Genomic DNA, 21825 nt, shown 5'->3' on the forward strand with positions numbered 1-21825 from the left:
GAAATCATGTAAATCGGGTCCGTCGTAACCCAGGGACTATCTGTATACAGTTTAACATGTAAAAATAGTGCTAAGCTACACATGATGCTACTCTGAAAGCTTGGTTGGCGCAGTGTAAACGCTGAACTTTTTCAACAACTTATTTGCAAGTGTTGCTGTGAGATACAGCGGTATGAAAAAGTATCTGAACAGTTTGGAATTTCTCACATTTCTGCATAAAATTACCATCAAATGTGGTCTGATCTTTGTGAAAATCACACAGATGAAAACACAATGCCTTCTTTAATTAAAAGCACTCAAACATTATAATGAGGATAGCATGCAAACAATGACACAAGGAGGAAAAATAAGTACCGTATTAGCCCGAATATAAGACGGCCCTGATTATAAGACGAGCCCCTCTTTTTCAAGACTCAAGTTTGAAAAAATACTTTTTGAACACCAAATTTTTATACAGAAAATAATTACACTACATCTGAAACAAATGATTATAACAATATATTTGAGAGAAAAAACATGTTATTTTGCCTCATTCAAATCTTAATATCTGAACATTTAAATATGTAAACTAATGTGCAATCACATTCGTAAATGAAAAGGCTTCTGGTTTTTGAAATGTAAATAAACCAATCTATTGTGATAAAACAACAAAATCGCAATATTTGCATTAACCATCAAAGTGAGGTCTAACTGTAAACTGTAGTCTTGAAACAAATCTGAATAAGGAAAAACATTGCAATAAAATAATGCAAACTGGTTAAACTTGAGAGTAGCTGAGATCTGTCATAACAGAACATTACCCCTTAAGTTCAGAATTCGCTTCAATGATATCTGGCGCCATCTAGCGTCGTGAATGGGTATAAAGTCTAAACCCCGAATATAAGATGGCTCCCACTTTTTGAGTCTTATTTCAATGCAAAAAAAACACAGTCTTATATTCGGGCCAATACGGTAAGTGAACCCTCTGCCTAAGGAGACTTAAAGAGCAATTGAAACCAATTTTTACCAAAAATTTTAGGTCAGGTGTGTGCCCAATCACTGATGAGTGGTTTAAAGCTGCCCTGCCCACTATAAAACACACACCTGGTAAGAATTGTCTTGATGAGGAGCATTGTCTGATGTGCATCGTGGCTCGGTCAAAAGAGCTGGCTGAAGACCTGCGATCAAGGATTGTTGAATTTTATAAAGCTGGGAAAGGATATAAAACCGTCTCTAAAAGTCTGGATGTTCATCAGTCGACAATCAGAGAAGTTGTCTACAAATAGAGTTTGGCACTGTTGCTTCTTTCCCAAGGAGTGGCCGTCCACAAAGATTATGCAAAGAATTCAGCGCAGAATACTGAGAGAGGTAAAGAAGAACCCTGAGTGTCTGCTAAAGACTTACAGAAATCACTGGCACAGTCCAATATCTCTGTGCACACATCAACTATATGTAAAACTATGGCCAAGAATGGTGTTCATGGGAGGACTCCAAGGAGGAAGCTGCTGCTGTCTAAAAAAAAAAAAGCATTGTTGCTCGTTTAATGTTCGCAAAAAGGCACTTTGACACTCCACAGAGGTTTTGGCAAAATATTTTGCGGACTGATGAAACCAAAGTTGAATTGTTTGGGGGTAACACACAGCGTCATGTGTGGAGGAAAAATGGAACAGCTCATCAACAGCAATACCTCATCCCCACCGTGAAGCATGGTGGAGGAAGCTTCATGATTTGGGGCTGTTTTGTTGCCTCAGGGCCTGGAGAACTTGCAATCACTCTTGGAAGAATGAATGAAAAGTTTATCAGGATGTTTTGCAGGAAAACCTGAGACCATCTGTCAGACAGTAGAAGCTAAAAAGAGGATGGATGCTGCAACAAGACAATGATGCAAAACACAGATGTAAATCAACTTCAGAATGGTTTCAGAAGAACAAAATACACGTTCTGGAATGGCCAAGTCAAAGTCCAGACTTGAACCCTATTGAGATGCTGTGGCATGACCTAAAGACAGCGCTTCATCCCAGGAATTTGACTGAACTACAGAAGTTTTGTAGAGAAGAATGGGCCAAGATTAGTCCTGATCGTTTTGCCAGACTGATCTGCAGCTACAGGAAGCGTCTGGTTGAAGTTCTTGCTGCCAAAGGGGTGGGGGCACAAAATATTAAATGTGATGGTTCACGTCCTTATTTTTCCCCCTTCTGTCATTATTTGCATACTATCCTCATTAAAAAATGAAAACCTATAAATGTTTGGGTGGTTTTCGTTAAAGCAGACACTGTTTTTTCATCTGTGTGATTTTGACAAAGATCAGATCACATTTGATGGGGATTTAATGCAGTAATGTGAGAATTTCCAAAAGGTTCAGACACTTTTTCCTACCACTGTAAATCTTTTAAAATACATAAAAATGCATCAAAACGTAACAAATATATGTTACAACTAGATTATTGCAGAATAAATATAACCTGAAAATTCTGTAGGTAGAGACATTTGTAAGTAGTACTTGCAGGTAAAGTGTCCGGCTTCGCAACAACCGTTTTTCCTCCACACAGCGGCAGGTTTTCTCTGCTCTCGGTCAGATCAGCAAACATTCGGTCTGCCTGGCCGAGATGGTGATTGAAGCCGATGTCTTCCCCGCGGCCATGATGTGCCTCAGGGATCAGGACGAGTGCGTGAAAAATAACGTGACCATTCTGATGAGAGAGGTGGTCAAACACACCCCTGAGGTACGGCACACAGCCACCGAGCGCCGACGCAAAAGCACGAACGGTAAGGCGCGTCACTGTTTTTGCAGCTGTCCCAAGTAATCGTAAACTGCGGCGGCACGTCAGAAGTGATCTCTTACCTCGGCGAGTGCCGTGGAAGTCTAAGGTTACCGGGGATTATGATGTTGGGATATGTGGCAGCGCACAGTGAGAACCTGGCCATGGCCGTCATTCTCTCTCAAGTACGCGCGCCGTTTTTGCCAGGCTTTTTTAGGAGTCGTGTGGTGTAATGCTCGGTTTCCGTCCAGGGCTTGCTTCAGCTCGCTCTATGTCTATCCGAGGAGACGCAACATCACATTAAGGCCGTCACGGCCTGGTGCATAGGCCAGATAGGGCATCACACGCCTGTTCACGCCAAGTCCGTTGCCACTGCCAACTTATTGCCCAAGTTGTTGCAACTCTACATGGACGCTAACAGCTCAGAAGACCTGCAGAACAAAGTACGCCACGGACCGAAAAATGATCCCGCTGTTTGTTGCAACTGTTTAGTGATTTAAATCAACTAAAAATCCTTTGTTTTAGAGTAAAAAGGCTCTGAAGATGATCTTACAAAAGTGCACCTTCCTTCCAGCGCTGGAGTCACTCCTCTACGACGCCCCGAGTAATATCATCAAACACGTCGTCTGTCAGTTCAGCAAGGCGAGCGGCTCGAAACACCCTGAAATCTGCAGCCGATTATTCCGACCGAACGCCTTTGATTTTGTTCCTCTCGTGTTGTAGGTGTTGCCTCACGACAGTCAGGCTCGCCGTCAGTTTGTGACCAGCGGAGGGTTAAAGAAAGTGCAAGAAATCCAAGCGGAACCGGGCTCCGTCCTGCAGGAACACATTAATTCCATCAACAGCTGCTTCCCAGAGGAGATAGTCAGGTATGAGTATCTGGTGTCATCATACGAGACCTCAAACCTTTCACGTAAATGGTGCTTTTACTACATACCAGGCATGAAAATCTCTCACCTTTTGGCGAAATTTGCCGTTTTGAAGTAAAAAACGGTGACCCACAGTGGGGCAAATAAGTATTTACTGTAGTCAACCACCAATTGTGCAAGTTCGACTACTTGAAAAGATTAGAAAGGCCTGTAATGGTCAACATGGGTAAACCTCAACCATGGGAGACAGAATGGGGTAAAAAACAAAAACAGAAAATCACATTGTTTGATTTTTAAAGAATTTATATCCAAATTAGAGTGGAAAATAAGTATTTGATCACCTACAAACAAGCAAAATTTCTGGCTGTCAAAGAGGTCTAACGAGGCTCCACTCGTTACCTGTCTTAATGGCACCTGTTTTAACTCATTATCGGTATAAAAGACACCTGTCCACAACCTCAGTCTGTCACACTCCAAACTCCACTATGGCCAAGACGAAAGAGCTGTTGAAGGACACCAGAGACAAAATTGTAGACCTGCACCAGGCTGGGAAGACTGAATCTGCAATAGGTAAAACGCTTGGTGTAAAGAAATCAACTGTGGGGGCAATTATTAGAAAATGGAAAACATACAAGACCACTGATAATCTCCCTCGATCTGGGGCTCCATGCAAGATCTAACCCCGTGGCGTCAAAATGATAACAAGAACGGTGAGCAAAAATCCCAGAGAGCTGGGACCACAGTAACAAAGCCTACTATCAGTAACACAATGCGCCGCCAGGGACTCAAATCCTGCACTGCCAGATGTGTCTACTGAAGAAAGTACACATCCAGGCCGATCTGCGGTTCGCTAGAAAGCATTCGGATGATCCAGAAGAGGACTGGGAGAATTTGTTAAGGTCAGATGAAACCAAAATAGAACTTTTTGGTAGAAACACAGGTTATTATGATTGGAGGAGAAAGAATACTGAATTGCATCTGAAGAACACCATACCCACTGTGAAGCATGGGGGTGGAGACATCATGCTTTGGAGCTGTTTTTCTGCAAAGGGAGCAGGACAACTGATCTGTGTAAAGGAAAGAATGAATGGGGCCATGTATCAAGAGATTTTGAGTGAAAATCTCCTTCCATCAGCAAGGGCATTGAAGATGAGACATGGCTGGGTCTTTCAGCATGAAAATGATCCCAAACATACAGCCAGGGCAACAAAGGAGTGGTTTCGTAAGAAGCATTTCAAGGTCTTGGAGTGGCCAAGCCAGTCTCCAGATCTCAACCCCATAGAAAATCTGTGGAGGGAGTTGAAAGTCCATGTTGCCCAACAACAGCCCCAAAATATCACAGCTCTAGAGGAGATCTGCATGGAGGAATGGGCCAAAATACCAGCAACAGTGCGTGAAAAGCTTGTGAAGAGTTACAGAAAATGCCAAAAAAGGGTGCATAAAAAAGTATTGAGATGAACTTTTGGTATTGACCAAATACTTATTTTCCACCGTGATTTGCAAATCAATTCTTTAAAAATCAAACAATGTTATTTTCTGGGTTATTTTTCCACATTCTGTCTCTCATGGTAGAGGTTTACACATGTTGACAATTACAGGCCTCACTAATATTTTCAAGTGGGAGAACTTGCACAATTAGTGGGTGACTAAATACTTATTTACCCCACTGTATGTCGATTGTGTAGATCCGAGAACATTTTTAAGGGGGAGGGGTTTTGTCATCGATGACGTAAATGTGTCAAAGAGCACAACACCCCGTCGACGGTTAAGGAGGGGTTGAAAAAATATACATGCGTAGAAAGTTGAGCATCGCAAACGCTCAGTATGCAAGTGTGGAAAGCGGCACAAAGCTAAAAAAGCGCACCAAAGTGGCCAAAACATTGACTTATATCAACGAACAAAAGAGGGTGCACTGTTGTGTCCTGTCTCTTCAATGCCTGGCTTGGCTGCACGGCGGCCGTGAATAAACACCTAAAGCGGCGTCACCCAGTTGTAATTTTGGAAGACGACAGGAGACAACAAGCTGGCAGATCGTAAGTCCATCTAACCATGGACTTCATAATCTATTGACGGGACACAGGGCGTGGGGCCGATAAATAGGGGCCCGCATTGTTGGCGAGGCCGTCAAAGCTGACCGATTGGAATCACAGACAAAGAGCTTTTTTTGTTGAAAATTCTTCTGAATAAATGCTTAAATCCCCAAATTCCTTATAGGTATGGACATAAACCAGTTTCGATTCTTGGTTAAAAGCAACAAAAAAAAAAAAAAACCATGCAGTTAGCCTTTATTTTACGTAAATATGTCGAAGTACAATGCTAGTCTGTTAGTGAATGTAGCTAGCGGCCGCCTGATGTAAACATAGCTTCTCCAGTGAAAATTGTTAATAAATGCTTAAATCCCCGAATTCTTCATAGATATGGATGTAAAACAGTCTCGATTCTTGGTTAAAAGCAAAAACAAAAACATGCAGTTAGCGTTTATTTTACGTGAATATGTCGAAGTACAATGCTAGTCTGTTAGTGAATGTAACTCGCGGCCGCCTGATGTAAACATAGCTTTTCCAGTGAAAATTGTTAATAAATGCTTAAATCCCCGAATTCTTCATAGATATGGATGTAAAACAGTCTCGATTTTTGTTTTAAAGCAAAAACAAAAACGTGCAGTTAGCGTTTATTTTACGTGAATATGTCGAAGTACAATGCTAGTTTGTTACTGAATGTAGCTAGCGGCCGCCTGTTGTAAACGGAGCTTTTCCGGTGAAAATTCTTGTGAATAAATGCTTAAATCCCCGAATTCTTCATAGATATGGACGTAAAACAGTCTCGATTCTTGGTTAAAAGCAAACATAAAAAAACATGCAGTTAGCCTTTATTTTACGTAAATATGTCGAAGTACAATGCTAGTCTGTTAATGAATGTAGCTAGCGGCCGCCTGATGTAAACATAGCTTCTCCAGTGAAAATTGTTAATAAATGCTTAAATCCCCGAATTCTTCATAGATATGGATGTAAAACAGTCTCGATTCTTGGCTAAAAGCAAAAACAAAAACATGCAGTTAGCGTTTATTTTACGTGAATATGTCGAAGTACAATGCTAGTCTGTTAGTGAATGTAACTCGCGGCCGCCTGATGTAAACATAGCTTTTCCAGTGAAAATTGTTAATAAATGCTTAAATCCCCGAATTCTTCATAGATATGGATGTAAAACAGTCTCGATTTTTGGTTTAAAGCAAAAACAAAAACGTGCAGTTAGCGTTTATTTTACGTGAATATGTCGAAGTACAATGCTAGTTTGTTACTGAATGTAGCTAGCGGCCGCCTGTTGTAAACGGAGCTTTTCCGGTGAAAATTCTTGTGAATAAATGCTTAAATCCCCGAATTCTTCATAGATATGGATGTAAAACAGTCTCGATTCTTGGTTAAAAGCAAAAAAAAAAAACATGCAGTTAGCCTTTATTTTACGTAAATATGTCGAAGTACAATGCTAGTCTGTTAGTGAATGTAGCTAGCGGCCGCCTGATGTAAACATAGCTTCTCCAGTGAAAATTGTTAATAAATGCTTAAATCCCCGAATTCTTCATAGATATGGATGTAAAACAGTCTCGATTCTTGGTTAAAAGCAAAAACAAAAACGTGCAGTTAGCGTTTATTTTACGTGAATATATCGAAGTACAATGCTAGTCTGTTAGTGAATGTAGCTAGCGGCCGCCAGATGTAAATGGAGCTTTTCCGGTGAAAATTCTTGTGAATAAATGCTTGTTTTCCATGTAAATGGCCTAATCCAAACCCCCCAAATTTCAGACATAAATCTTTTATAATGCATAAAAATGCATCAAAACATGTAAAAAATACATGTAACAATCAGATTAATGCACAATAAAAATCTGATTTGTGCATAATGTAAAAAAACTAATAAAAAGTTAATACAGTCATGTAAAGCTGTTGAACACGAGGGGAGAGTAAAGAGGAGAGGACGCTGGGATACACACAGTAGAGGTCTTTCTTAGCCAATTGGATGGCAGGAATGCTAGGCAATAGCCAATGGCATAGCAGCTATGTTACATTCCGTAAACCCTGGGAGCGGCAAGTACCAACCATACTGTATTTTTGCCTTACATATCCTGACATTTCTTTTGTAACAAGAAGCAATATTGTCCCGTTGAGGCGTGTCTTCACCTGAAAATTCTGTATGTAGAGACGTGCGTAAGTAGAGGTACATCTGTATCCCCTAGTGCCGCAACGAGTAATCGATTAACTCGAGTAATTCGATATGGAAAAAAGCTTCAAATCAAATTTAGCCGCTGCGAGGATTTTTTTCATTAGAGTATGTAAGTTTGTTTTGAAAGTTTTGGCATTGTTTGATTTGTGGTGGTGGATACACTGCCCTCTAGTGGCAACCGTGAATAAAACAACTCATTTAACCTAGCTGAATTCAACTGCTGTTAAAACCAACGTAAGGCAATTTATTATTATTTTTTAGCTACTGTTTGGTAATGCATTCGTCATTTGGTTTAGAAGTATATTTTGCATTTTTTTGTGGGAATATATGTTTGAATGATTTATTAAGAGCTTTGTAAAAAAAAAAAAAGAAAAAAAAAAAGTTAGCATTTAAGCTAGCGGACTTTTGCTATGCAAGTTAGCCAATTGTTCTTTTGTTGCACTTAGCTTCAAACTATAAAAAAAAAAAAAAAAAAAAAAGACTAAATGCGGATCTAAGTTCAGGTATTTTAATATATGCTATAATTGAACATTGTTTTGAAGAAACACTCAGGTATTTTACTTAGGTATTGACATTTAATGCTATTGTGAAAATGCATTCTCGGCAAGTCAGAATAAATGTTATTGCATGCATAATCACGTTTTCCCTTTGTTTCCCATTAAATGTTTTTTAATCCGATTACTGGATTATTCCAACTAACGAATCGATAGCTGCAGCCCTCATATCACCTAAAAATTACCATTCATCTGTAAACTGAGCTAATTAAGCCTTTGGTAGTTTTTGTCTACCCATTATTGGTGAATATTTAGCAGAAAATCAGATCATTGAAAGCTTTTTTCCCTCCAAGAATTCTGCAGCCAAATTGCCTCCCATTTCTTGAATCACCCTTAAAAAGTACATTTTGTGTTTGCTGTTGCAGGTACTACTCTCCTGGCTACTCAGAGGTGTTGTTGGAACGCTTAGAGAACTTTAAGATCTCCTGAGTCCAACTGGCACCCCCGTGCAACGTTACCGCAAAAACCACATGCTCCAAATATGCTTCAAACATTCAACATGTGACCGGATGTTTTATGATTAATAACCAAACCTTGAAATTCGTTGACTCCATGCACATGAGATTATTTTGGAAAATTGTGCCTGTAGAGTGGAGTGAATGTTACATAACGTAAAATAAAACACAACATCAATCTAGTGAAAAGGTTTCTTTTTAAAGCGTCTGTCCAAGCTCTGCAGTGTCCTCTGGCGGGCGGCGCGGCTCACTGCGGCTCAGCTGCTGCGGTTACATCTCGGAGGAAGTGCGTGCTCGTGCGCGCGTGTACAGCAGCTGCAGCGCACATGGCGAGCTGCTCTTTGTTGATCGTCTCGCACCCACATCCACACATTGTTTTGTCGCTTTGGCCGACGGAGCCGACCAGCTGGCATCTCCGCCCCCTCTTTAACAATGTCTATATATACATTTTGAAATCGGCATCCATTCATAACCATCTTTTTATAGGTATTATAGTCCATTAACGGTCGGCGCCTTTAAGTATGCATGTAGCTTATATATAATTGAAATGAACTATCCACTAGTAATGATATAGAATATGAAGAAAATATAATGATAATCACATAACAGATTTTACATGCACTGAAAAAAACCCTGGTGGATTATGCCTTTGAACTAAAGTTAATATTGCAAGCAGTACAATTTACTCAATAAAAGTGCAAATTGTTACAATTTTTTTCACAGGACATTTGTAGAAATGCATGAATCAAATTACAGAGCGATTGGATCAAATTGAATAAAATATGGCATTTAACTTTTCAGTGAAACACGAAGACAACCTTTTAAATAGAAGTGGGATGGAAAAAAACCTTACTTTTATGTTGACTTTTAGTAAACGAATATAAAGTACACCTTTAAGTTGCTGAGTAGTTTACCCCAAGCTAAAAAAAAAATAAAAATAAAAAAATAGTTTACCCCAAGCTAAAAAAAATAAAATAATAAACCTGTGTAATTGCGGGCGTTTTTAGATCTTGCATGGTCCGATGATACATTAAAAAAAAATAAAAAAAAATGGCGTGGCCACTGGGAAGCTGTTTGTAGATATTGGACGGACGGAATGATTCATTTCATAAACCACACACACACACACACACACACACACACACACACACACACACACACACACACACACACACACACACACACACACACACACACACACACACACACACACACACACACACACACACACACACAAATGACTAAAATGCATTAAAAAACAAAAAACAAAAACATTGTCTGCTTTAAATTTAAATAATTAAAAAAAAAAAAAACACGTACTCTGGTGCTTAGATAGTATTTTTTGGGTGGCGTGCAGTGCGACCAAATAGGGAAAAATGCAATACAAGTGTATACTGTACCTTTTAAGATTTAATCACATTGTTCAGTGCATACGTGATTCCAAAAAACTAGTCATACAGAATTCAACACAATTAATATACGAGGAGTAAATTGTATACAATGCACCCCCCACAAAATAAAAAAAACAACAACCAAAAACAAACCTAAGAGCATATAAAGCCATTAAGTCAGGACACTACTAACAACATGACTAATTTGAAAGCAAACGTTTTTCTCAATCGATGAGACCGTTTGAACAATTAATCTTTCACTCACAATCGACACGCACAATTCTTAACAAAATTAATTAACTTACTATTTTTTTTCTGGCGCTTTCATTTCTGTACATTAAAAAAAAACGTATTTCTATTTCGTGAGGACGGCAATTTATACGCTGTCACTATCACCATTTCCCTTCAAGAAATTAAACCCGGCTGAACACCTGCTTTGAGCAGGGGCATACCATTTCGTGAGCATTTTAGGGGAAGTCAAATTATGCCGTGCTCCTAAAAATTTTTAAACATCAGAAATAAGGGATTTTTTGGGGGGTGGGGGGTATATTCCTTTTCGTAATGTTTGAAGCTCTATAGGTGCAAGTAACTATATATCATTTAGGGTTATTTAATTAAAAAAAAAAAAAAAAAAACACCAACCCCATAAAGACCAGGCGTCCATGTCACATTTTGGTCGTATACAGGCCACAATTTTGACGTTTATTATATGATCCAAAATGTCAAATTTCAATTACATACATTTCTTTTCATGAATAAAATCTTGCTAAAAAAACATATTGGTTATGGCTCCTAACAACGCTCTAAAATTATATATATATATATATATGTTAAAAAAAAAAAAATCGTCGATTTCAATGCATGTGACAGTCCATTTGACAGTCAAAATGGCTGCCATCCTCTCAGCATACTGGAGTGCAGTTCTTACATGTTTACACGTTCTAGTCTCTCATTTGGTTGAAGTCTACACGAACAAATAAAATTATTAAATGAAAAATACACTGCTTACGTGCATTAATAGCTGAATGACGAATACGCACTAGCCTAATGTTTATGTACTTTAAAGTTCACGTGTTCAAAGGGAGTGAAATAAACAGGAATCAAAAACAAAACCTTCACAGTTTTTAGTCAAGCAGAACAAGTGCTTTAATTGGTTTGAGTGAAAGCTTATGGAATGCAGATTGTATTATCATCACTTCATGTTAAGAACAATAAACAGTTTTTAAAGGGGGCGTGAAGCCACTGAACTTTCACAAACCATTGACAGCACCGATCAAATTCACACACACAACCACATACATACAATGCATCAACAAATAATAAAAGTGTAAAGCCCGGGCCTGTTTGTTTGTTGGTGAAGTTGCTTTTATTTAATTTGAAATCCTAACGCCAAAAAAAACAAAAACAAAACATTTTTAATTTTTCTCTTGCCTGACTTTGTTATTTATTTATGTGCATACGAGTCTGTTCATTTCCTCACATACCGTGTAAGAATATACCAAATGAGCATTTGAAACATGAGGTCCTCTAATTTCACGTGATATTACATTTTCTGAAAAATGCTTTTGGCAAGGTGTCAAAGGCAGCCGAGAGGATTTACAAGTTTACAAGACCCCGCCCCCAAAATGTAAGCATAGGCGGAGATTGAGGAGGGCAGAAGGGGCAGTGCGCCCCGGTGGCCGACAAATGTCAATGCATGTAAATGATATTGCTTTAAATAAATTAAAGGGGAAGTTCAGAATTTTTGATACAATGCTGAATCTTGAGTTAGCTTAGGTTTAATTAATCCGTGCATTTTGTTAGGTATTTGTTCGTTTCAGGGCTGCGGAGTGGCTAAGCTAGCGCGAGTCAATGGTGCCTGCTTAGCACACCAGTCCTACAAGTTATATCTAAATGGGTCAAAATTATTTTTTCGAACAGATCATGTGACTAGCACCTTAGGGACGGTCTTTTGCTTAGCCAAAACCACCTGAGGAGGCAAGATGGATATTTAGAATTTCTTTAAACCTAAGCTTTCAAAATCTTCAACAACTGAGCTTGAACAGGAATCGTGTCAAGATGTATACAGATAAATAAAGGTAGTCCTGGGTTACGAAATAGTTCCATTCCTACACTAGCGACGTAACCCACATTTTCATGTAAGTCAAAATTAACCCATTAAGTACCACTACAAAATAACAATCCAAAAGTATAGTATTTTGTTTAATGATGGTGGATACACTGACCTCTGGTGGCAGCGTTGGGTCTGGCTGGACTGTCGCCTTGTATGACTGAGAAGCAGACTCGGGCCATGTAGCAGCTAGCACGTTTCTATGGTTTGGCCTATCATCCACATGCACATTTTACGCATTGAAAACTAGGGTTCTTAAAAACTCCGTCCAAAGTGAAGATGGGTAAATTCTGCGTATGTGGCACCATCATTTGGACACTGATAATGGAAGATTTAACTGACTGCGACAAACTTTGGTCCTACGTCACAAATGAGACCAATGTTTACATCGTTTACGTTTTGATCTAATTATTAGACAGATGCTTTTTGCTCTCATTCATTTACAAACTCTTGCAGTGCTTCATATTGAAGAACACATGGTGAAGGATAAAGGTTATAACGGACACTTATTTTTCGCACATTGTTATGAATGTAATTTACAACAAATGAATTCAGTTGGCCGTGGAAGCTGTTTTTTTTTTCCTCCAAACATGCTGGTGTAAACATCATTATTCTTTCCGGACATATTAGGGCTGGATCCTCGGTTTTAAAAAACCCTGCTAGGTGTATACATGGCCTCAGACGTCTATGGATAAAGGATAGCCGCGCTCTGGTTTGGCCCATATAAAGGTGTAAGTTGTTTCAGCTAATATATGTTTGTGTATGCATTTGTAATTATGTTTACAGCTACAGTTTGTGGAGGTATGTGTGAGCGATTCGCTATGAGAATTGTAATTACGTTAGCATTCATAGCATTTAAGATACCGGACTATTGTGAGGCAAATTAGGCTAATTTAATCTATTGAATTTACATATTAATCAGACTAGATGGACGTTTGAACAATTGTTCTGTGTCAAGTGTTTTATTGTTAACATGCGTGTCGTTTTGAACATAAGTGTAGTTAGTTATGTGTGCAACAGCTTTACAAATTGTGAAAAGTGATGGAAGTAAAAAGCTTCAAATAGCACAATTGCCTTGCTCGATGTCTGTCAAGCTGAACAATTTAATGTTTAGTGAGGACAGAACAGGTAATATTAATTAAAAAAAAAAAAAAAAAAGATAATGTGAGGTACAATAAGGTACTGTTTATGAGACTTAAAAAAACTGGCGGACGAGACTCGTTAAGTCGTAATCGCGTAACTGGAGTACGTCGTAACCCAGGGACTACCTATGTGTATGGCGGAAAACACAGACATGGCTGAAAAAGCAGTTTCTGCTCTTGCACCCGTCTTTAAAATAAAATACTGTATTTGAACTTGAGCTATTTTTAATTTGTCCGTTTTACCCTGGAGACCTGTTTACAGGTACCGCACAACTGCTTTTGTTTCAACCCAGCCATAAAAAGAATATTCGAAATGTGTATCATTTTAGCTTAGAATCATTGATGTCTAATATTTAGTTAAAAAAAAAACTTTATAAAATCATTCAATCACATATTTTAAACTTTTAAACAAATTACGTCATGATGAAAAATTTTGCGTCTGTTAATAAGTCATGGATATCTACCTCATAACTAACGCTTAATTGTATTTTTTCCGTTACTGTCGCATTTCCCCCAATATTTTAGATGATAAATAATCAATGCAAACAAAAAAAAGGAAAAAAAAAGAGAAAGGGTAAATATATTAAAATGAAAATCTGTGATTTCTGCATCACGACACTTGTTATATTACCGTGTTTCACCCATTAAATCCCCAAAATGTCCGGCTGTGGCCATTCACAGCTGTGTCTTGACACTCTGTAATACATGCTACTGTACATGGAGTTTTTGGGTCGAAAAGAGGTAAGTACGCGATAATATCTCGTTAAAATCATGGTGTCTTTAATTATGCTCTCATGCTCTCACCTCCAGTTAGGGTTTTGCTGTACATTTTTTTTTTTTTAAAGATTAAAAAATGCCCTCCTGTTCAAATTTTTCTTCCCCCAGAAAATGGAGATTTTAGGCTTTCCAATGATGGATCACATATGCATATATGATATAGGATAATTTTGAAATTTGGCCAAATTGGGGTCTCAGAGCGGAACTTCAAGTCACCTGAGTGTTTTCCGGCATATACAGTATACTGTATATTGTAAGTTGCTGCCGCCCCCCCCACCCCCACACAAAAGTCGAACTCTGCCTATGATTTTAAGTCTGGCATTTCCCTCATTCTGTTAACTACTAATACAATTGAAATCAACTACAAAAACATAACTCCGTCTCCCAGCATGCACCACTCTCTCAATTTGTGTTTAAAAAGAAGCCTCCAGGGCCCAAATCGGACTAAAAGATAGTTCTTACACAATTCTCCTTTTCTGCCTGACAAGCAGCAATTTACAACAATCGACACGCTTTTATAAGGGTTTTTAAAAAACGAACTTCTAGTTATCCACACTGCGCCACATAAACACGCGGGAGCAAGGAAACACAAGATCCAAAATGAGGATGTCTGACGGCATCAGATGCCATTAAAAAGCACATCCACACACATGCACACAGGCAAAAAGGCAGACAATCTCAAGGATGACTATGACTTCACCACCATCTCAATTGTGAACACAGCTTGTTTTAGTTGGTTTTAAAACAATCATTCCAAAGGTTTTACGATTCAAAACATGAAATCTATACATACAGAAATTTGGGAAGGGTGCGGGTTGGATACAGAGCTGGCAAAGTATTATCAAAATAACATTTGGACATTTATTTAAGAAAAAAAAAAAAAGATTACAAAGTATAAAATTAAATAATTTCCGGAGTATAAAGGCACACATCTTGCACAGTGCAACAATGAAAACAGTTAAAGCATGGCGGGGTACTATGTGATGTACAACAACTTACACATCAAAAGTTTAGGGACACACACACACAAAAAAAAAAACCCTGAACAGACAACACTGACTAGAGAGGAAAGGAAACTTAGTCCTGTCACATGCAATTTTTTTTAAAAACCTTTTTTTTTTTAAGCACATCCGAGTAAGCATTTTACAAATTCAAGCATAATTATTCTTCATGTACTACAGCACCGTCATTCATCCCCATGGGTGACTATTTTGAAACACAACAATATTTCATGACTAAAATCCAATGTAAAAATATAAATGTGAATATATTCTGATATCTACACTAACATATTGTGATGGAAACCTTCTGCACGGGTGAAAATAGGTCGAGGAGGACGTTACTTGCTTTAGTTATACACAACTACAACACGTCACGCGCACAATCACTTTTCTCACTTCAACACACACACACGTATATTGCATTTCCCTTCTTAAGACCGCATCGAGTAATTGGGGTTGTTGTTCGTAACATTTGGTTCCTTTCCTCGTGTGCAAAATATACAAAACCCCTCCGACACAAATGGGGAACCCTCTCAAAAAAATGCGCTCCGCTATCACTTAGAAAAGTCCACAGCCAAGGTTAAAGAGAAGTATGGTTACTTCAACGCAAACGTGGGGCTGCAACTCTCTTTTGAACAAACATCAAGAGTGGTTATCTGTCATTTGCCACTAGGATGTAGGAAGTACAGTGCTGGCCAAAAGTATTGGCAACCCTGCAATTCTGTCAGATAATGCTCAATTTCTCCCAGAAATTGATTGCAATTACAAATGCTTTGGTAGTAATATCTTCATTTATTTTGCTTGCAATGAAAAAACACAAAGGAGAATGGGGGGGGGGGGATCATTATCATTTTACAAAAAACTCCAAAAAGGGGCCCGACAAAAGTATCAGCACATTTGAAAAATCATGTGATGCTTTCTAATTTGTGTAATTAACAGCACCTGTTACTTACCTGTGGCACATAACAGATGGGGGCAATAACTAAATCATACTTGCAGCCAGTTAAAATGGATTGAAGTTGACTCAACCTCTGCCCTGTGTCCTTGAGTGTACCACATTGAGCATGAAGAAAAGAAAGACCAAAGAACTGTCTGAGGACTTGAAAGGCAAAATTGTGAGGAAGCATGGGCAATCTCAAACCTACAAGTCCATCTCCAAAGACCTGAATGTTCCTGTGTCTACCGTACGCAGTGTCATCAATAAGTGTAAAGCCCATGGGACTGTGGCTAACCTCCCTAGATGTGGACGGAAAAGAAAAATTGACGGGATATTTCAACGAAAGATTGTGCGGATGGTGGATAAAGAACCTCGACAAACATCCAAAGTTCAAGCTGTCCTGCAGTCCGAGGGTACAACAGCGTCAACCCGTACTGTCCGTCGGCGTCTGAATGAAAAGGGACTATGATAGGATACCCAGGAAGACCCCACTTCCGACACAGAAAAAAAAAAAGCCAAAAATGTTTTGGAAGAATGTTCTCTGGTCAGATGAGACAAAAGTAGAGCTTTTTGGGGAAAGGCATCAGCAGAGTTTGCAGGGGGAAAAAAATGAGGCCTTCCAAGAAAAGAACACGGTCCCCACAGTCAAACATGACGGCGGTTCCCTGGTGTTTGTGGTTGATTTGCTGTCTATGGCACTGGACTGCTTGACCGTGTGCATGGCATTATGAAGTTTGAAGACTACCAACAAATTTTACATCATATTGTAGGTCCCAGTGTGAGAAAGCTGGGTCTCCCTTAGTGGTCATGGGTCGTCCAGCAGGACAATGACCCAAAACACACTTCAAAAAGCACTAGAAAATGGTTCAAGAGAAAGCACTGGAGACTTCTAAAGTGGCCAGACATGAATCCCATAGAACACCTGTTGAGAGATCTGAAAATGGCAGTTTGGAGAAGGCACCCTTCAAATCGCAGAGACCTGGAGGAGTTGGCCAAAGACGAATGGTCTAAAAGTCCAGCAGAGCATCGTAAGAAACTCATTGATGGATACCGGAAGGTATTGTTCGCAGTTATTTTGTCTAAAGGTTTTGGTATCAAGAATTAGGCTGAGGGTGCCAATACTTTTGTCTGGCCCATTTTTGGAGTTTTGTGTACAATGATAATGATTTTTTTTTCTATTCTCTTTTTTGTTTTTTCATTGCATAAAAATCAAATGAAGATATTACTACCAAAGCATTTTTAATTGCGATCATTTTTCTGGAAGAAATTGAGCATTATGACAAAATTGCAGGGGTGCCAATACCTTTGGCCAGCAGTGTAAATGCTCAATGTGACTCCATTTAAAGGTGCTCTGTAAACAAAAAGTGTCAAATATTGCAGTAATCTTTTTGTCTTCTGGATGCAGCTCACAAAAAGCAGCAATGAGGAGAATAATGAGCCCCTAAAGGGACATCGACAGAAATAAAATATATATAAAAGTAATGTGGTGCGCAATGTCTGGTAAACATTAGCATTATATAGCACTTAAGCTAGCGGACTTTTGCTATGCAAGTTAGCCAATGGTTGTTTAACATCAGCATTATATTAGTGTAACCCTGGACATATCCACTTTTTATATTCTGTACGGTATGTCAGGCGGGGTTTTATAAATTCATGAAAATGTCCGGCTTTCATTATTTTTTACCTGACCAATTAGCTTGTGTTGAAATTCACTGCCGCTTTGCACAGAATACAACACTACTGTGTTGCGTGTGACATGTTCCCAGAGAGCCTGTCCACTGCCCAGTTTTTGACTTTTATTACAATCAATACATATATTATCAAATGCTCATTTACCCAAAAGAGTAATTAAGTCAAAAATACCTTTATTCTTCTTTGGATACAAATTTGGTTATACACTACAGTTCATGGTTATAATTTTTTCTTAATAAAACAAATTTTCTATCCAGACGGAGGAGGCACACTTTAAATATATTAAAATGATATACATTCGAGTAAAATTCAAGTATCTCGAGGCCGGGCCAAGTGTCCCTTTTTAGGAAATCAAAATATGGTCAACCTACATTATATAGCATTTAATCTTGCGGACTTTTGCTATGCAAGTTAGCCAATTATTGTAAACATTAGCATTATATAGCATTTAAGCTAACTGACCTTTGCTATGCAAGTTAGCCAATTGCAACAATTGGCTAACTTCCATAGCAAAAGTCAACTAAACATAATGCTAATGCTTACAACAATTGGCTCACTTGCAGAGCAAAAACTCGCTAGCTTAAATGCTATAAAATGTTTATGTTTATCAGATGGCGGATTTCTGGTGCGCACCAGATTGCTTAAATTTTACTTCTGTCGATGTCCCTTTAGGGCATGGGTGTCCAAACCTGTCCTCAAGGGCCGCTGTGGGTGCTGGTTTTTGTTCCTACCAATCGAGCACAGACAGTTTAACCAATGAAGTTTGTGCTAAAACAAGCAGCACCTGGCTGCAATCAACTGATTACACTTGTGGGACACCAGATGGTGAAAGGTTGTCCTCATGATGGGTTTGAACAAAAACCCGCACCCACTGCGGCCCTATGTGGAATAGTTTGGACACCACTGCTTTAGGGGCTCTGTATAGAGATTATTTTTCTTTGTGATCCCCATGACCGTGAAGCTGTCCCTCATCACACGCAGATTTATATGAAAATAATGTAATTCGTTTGTGCTGTGTTCTGCTAAAAAAAAACTTTCTTTCATGCTGCTATCGTTTTTGAGATATTTACAATTCTTTTATGAATGAATGAGGGCAACCAGCCCCCCATTTTGATTAAAAATGGCTAAAATGGTGTCAATCGTTTGTGCTACGTTTGTGCTGTAAAAAGTTTTATTTCTGCTGCTATCGTTTTTGTGATATATTAATTCCAAGTGATGACGTCACGCATCCCCCCATTTATTGCAAAATAGACCTGAAATTGTGCCATTTGTTTTCGCAAAGTTTGTGCCATCTTTTTACAGATATTTGAACGCGGTTCACGGAGCGTACCAACTCTCTCAATAACAGTGGTGTCCCAACAACTAGCACAAACGTAGCACAAATAAACGGCACCACTTCAGGTCCATTTTGTAGTAAATGTGGGGCTCGAGATATCAATTTCGAGTGATGTAATTCGCAGCGACGTTTGTGCTACGTTTGCGCTAGTTGTCGGGACACCCCTGTCTGAATGAGAGAGTTGGTACGCTCAGTCAGCCGCGACGGAAGGGCTGGGATGGACGTCAGCACTCGAAGTTAGCATCTCAATATCTATAAAACAATAGCAGCACAAATGATTTTTTTTACAGTACAAACGATCACAAATGTAGCATAAATGAATGGCAACATTTCGGGTCTATTATGCAATAAATGGGGGGGGGGGCGTGTGACGTCATTACTCGAAATTAATATCTCAATTAGTGCTGCAAAGATTAACTCGAGTAATTCCATTAAACAAAAAAGATTCAAATTAAATTTTGCTGCTTCGAGTATTCGTTTAAGTGGCGTTGCAATGGTTTGTTTTGAAAGTGTTTTCATTTAGTTTTATTGATTTGGGTGGATACACTGGCCTCTAGTGGCAGCAGTGAATATGACATAACTCATTTCACATGGCTGAATCCACCTGCTCCCTGTTAAGACCAACATAAGCCCAGTTTTTGTTTTTTAATGCATTTGTAATTTAGTTTATAGGTGTATTTAGCCGTTTTTTTTGAGGTAATGTGTTTGAAGCATTTGATGAGAGCATTGAGAAAAAAAAAGTTAGCATTTTATAGCAATTAAGCTAGCAGACTTTTGCTATGCAAGTTAGCCAATTGTTCTTTTGTGGTACTGAGATCCTCATTATTTTTATATACTGTTTGAGGCTGAGCTCAACTATTTAATTTTTTAAATTTTCCTTATCCGATTACTTGATTATTCGAACTAACTAGTTCATCGATTAAGTGACTACTAAAATAATCGATAGCTGCTCCTCAATCTCAATATCTTAAAAACGATAGACGCACAAACGTACCACAAACGATCGACATTTTTATATAAATTTGCGTCTGATGGTGGGCCGACTTCACGGCAGTATCCCCACGTGATGTTAACTAATATTGAAATTGTTAACTATGTTGCACAAATGACAAGAGCATGAAAAGTGCCGTGCCAATCTATAAGACAATTTTGCGTCTTCATTGCGAACCCACTTAATAGTTCGACTTGAATGTTCTATTTTTGGGGACATAAAAACATGCATCTGAATGGGAATCGGAGGATTCTAGGTTTTTCTGCTTCTGAAAGTGCGAGGCAGCGATAGGGTTTCGACGATCACGGCAAGGCAAAGTTACGTTTGCTACCCTTTATCCCATTCTAATACTTTGCTGGTTGGTCTCCAAATGGAGGTAAGTCCCTGCAGCTTTCCCACACATCAGTCATAGGATTCCACTTAATTGTAACAAATGTAATAAAAAGTCAAATGTTTTTATGGACTGTAATGACAAAAAAAGTGCAATAATTCATTTTTTTAAACATAAGGTGCTGATGGCAAAAGCCTGTTCATGGCTGCTGCTGACTCCCGAAAAAAACGCGACCCCAGAAATGATTTTTACGATACTTCCCTTCGTCACACGTATTGTCCGCGTCACAGCTTAACGGACAAGAGAAAGCACAGCTGTATCGATGTATGGCAGGAGCAAGCAGAAAGAGCGTCAATGGACTAAACCAAGAATGTGGGAATCAGGGGGGGATGTAGGGGTGGTGTGCTGCAGGTTGTTTTTGCTCAATACCTACTGGAAGACGTGTTTTCTACTCTCTAAAGCAGAGCAGAAGACTTCACATTATGCAAAATCGGCTCTTACCTGAGCTCTTTGCTGTATTTCACCTCCCACCCACACCACAAGTGACATCCCAACCCCGGTCTATATAAGGGAGAGTCTGACATAAATGGCGAAACGATCAGCTGTGAGAAGCAATAGAAGAGCTGCATTTTGACCAAAATGACAAGACAAGAGGACTAAACACACATTAAGAAAACAAAAACACTTTTGACAACCGTCTCGTCCTAAGAAACCCGAGCAAAACTTAAAGGAGAAGTTCAATGTAAACGAACAATGTTTTAGCTGCTGCAGGGTCTGGCACCCAACTGCAAGATGAAGGCCAAACAGGGAGAGGAGACCCTATGACTCACTGCGCCCCCCCCTCCCCCTTTGTGAGCCTCAGCATTTGTGGGGGCTATGACAGAATAGTGGTGATGAAATCATGAAACCTCTTGGAGTACTGCTCGGGATTCACCGTTGAAATTTCAGCTCCTGCCTGTGGAGAGAAAATGAGGCATCATTTTAAAGTATGAACCACTGCTACTTTTGATGACCAAAACAAACCTTTTTTTTTCATGACGATGACGAGACGGTAACGAGACGAAAACGCGCAATGGTTTCCGTCACGTGTTCACAACGTGTGATATTTTATTAGGGCTGTCAAAATTATCGCGTTAACGGGCGGTAATTAATTTTTAAAATTAATCACGTTAAAATATTTGACGCATTTAACGCACATGCCCCGCTCAAACAGATTAAAATGACAGCACAGTGTAATGTCCACTTGTTGCTTGTTTTGGGGTGTTTTTTCGCCCTCTGCTGGC

The 21825-nt window shown here is 39.1% G+C and overlaps 2 protein-coding genes across 5 annotated transcripts in view; one reads left to right on the plus strand and one right to left on the minus strand.

Annotated features, from left to right (window-relative positions):
• spag6 (sperm associated antigen 6) overlaps nt 1-8996 on the plus strand; it is a 12540-nt gene extending 3544 nt beyond the window's left edge. For both annotated transcript variants that reach the window (XM_057825000.1, XM_057825001.1), the window contains 6 exons: nt 2529-2702; nt 2771-2923; nt 2990-3181; nt 3264-3380; nt 3462-3607; nt 8745-8996. In XM_057825000.1, the coding sequence (XP_057680983.1) occupies nt 2529-2702; nt 2771-2923; nt 2990-3181; nt 3264-3380; nt 3462-3607; nt 8745-8808 (846 nt within the window). In that variant the 3' untranslated portion in view covers nt 8809-8996. The remainder of the gene's footprint in view (nt 1-2528; nt 2703-2770; nt 2924-2989; nt 3182-3263; nt 3381-3461; nt 3608-8744) is intronic.
• Nucleotides 8997-10250: 1254 nt separating this feature from the next.
• Nucleotides 10251-21825, minus strand: part of pip4k2aa (phosphatidylinositol-5-phosphate 4-kinase, type II, alpha a) — a 67248-nt gene continuing 55673 nt past the window's right edge. For 2 of the 3 annotated variants that reach the window (XM_057824020.1, XM_057824019.1), the window contains exon 11: nt 10251-21497. In XM_057824020.1, the coding sequence (XP_057680003.1) occupies nt 21417-21497 (81 nt within the window). In that variant the 3' untranslated portion in view covers nt 10251-21416. The remainder of the gene's footprint in view (nt 21498-21825) is intronic. The other variant, XM_057824021.1, reaches the window with a different exon arrangement.

This window comes from Corythoichthys intestinalis, chromosome 20 (genome assembly GCF_030265065.1).
Source record: "Corythoichthys intestinalis isolate RoL2023-P3 chromosome 20, ASM3026506v1, whole genome shotgun sequence".
Lineage (NCBI taxonomy): Eukaryota > Metazoa > Chordata > Actinopteri > Syngnathiformes > Syngnathidae > Corythoichthys > Corythoichthys intestinalis.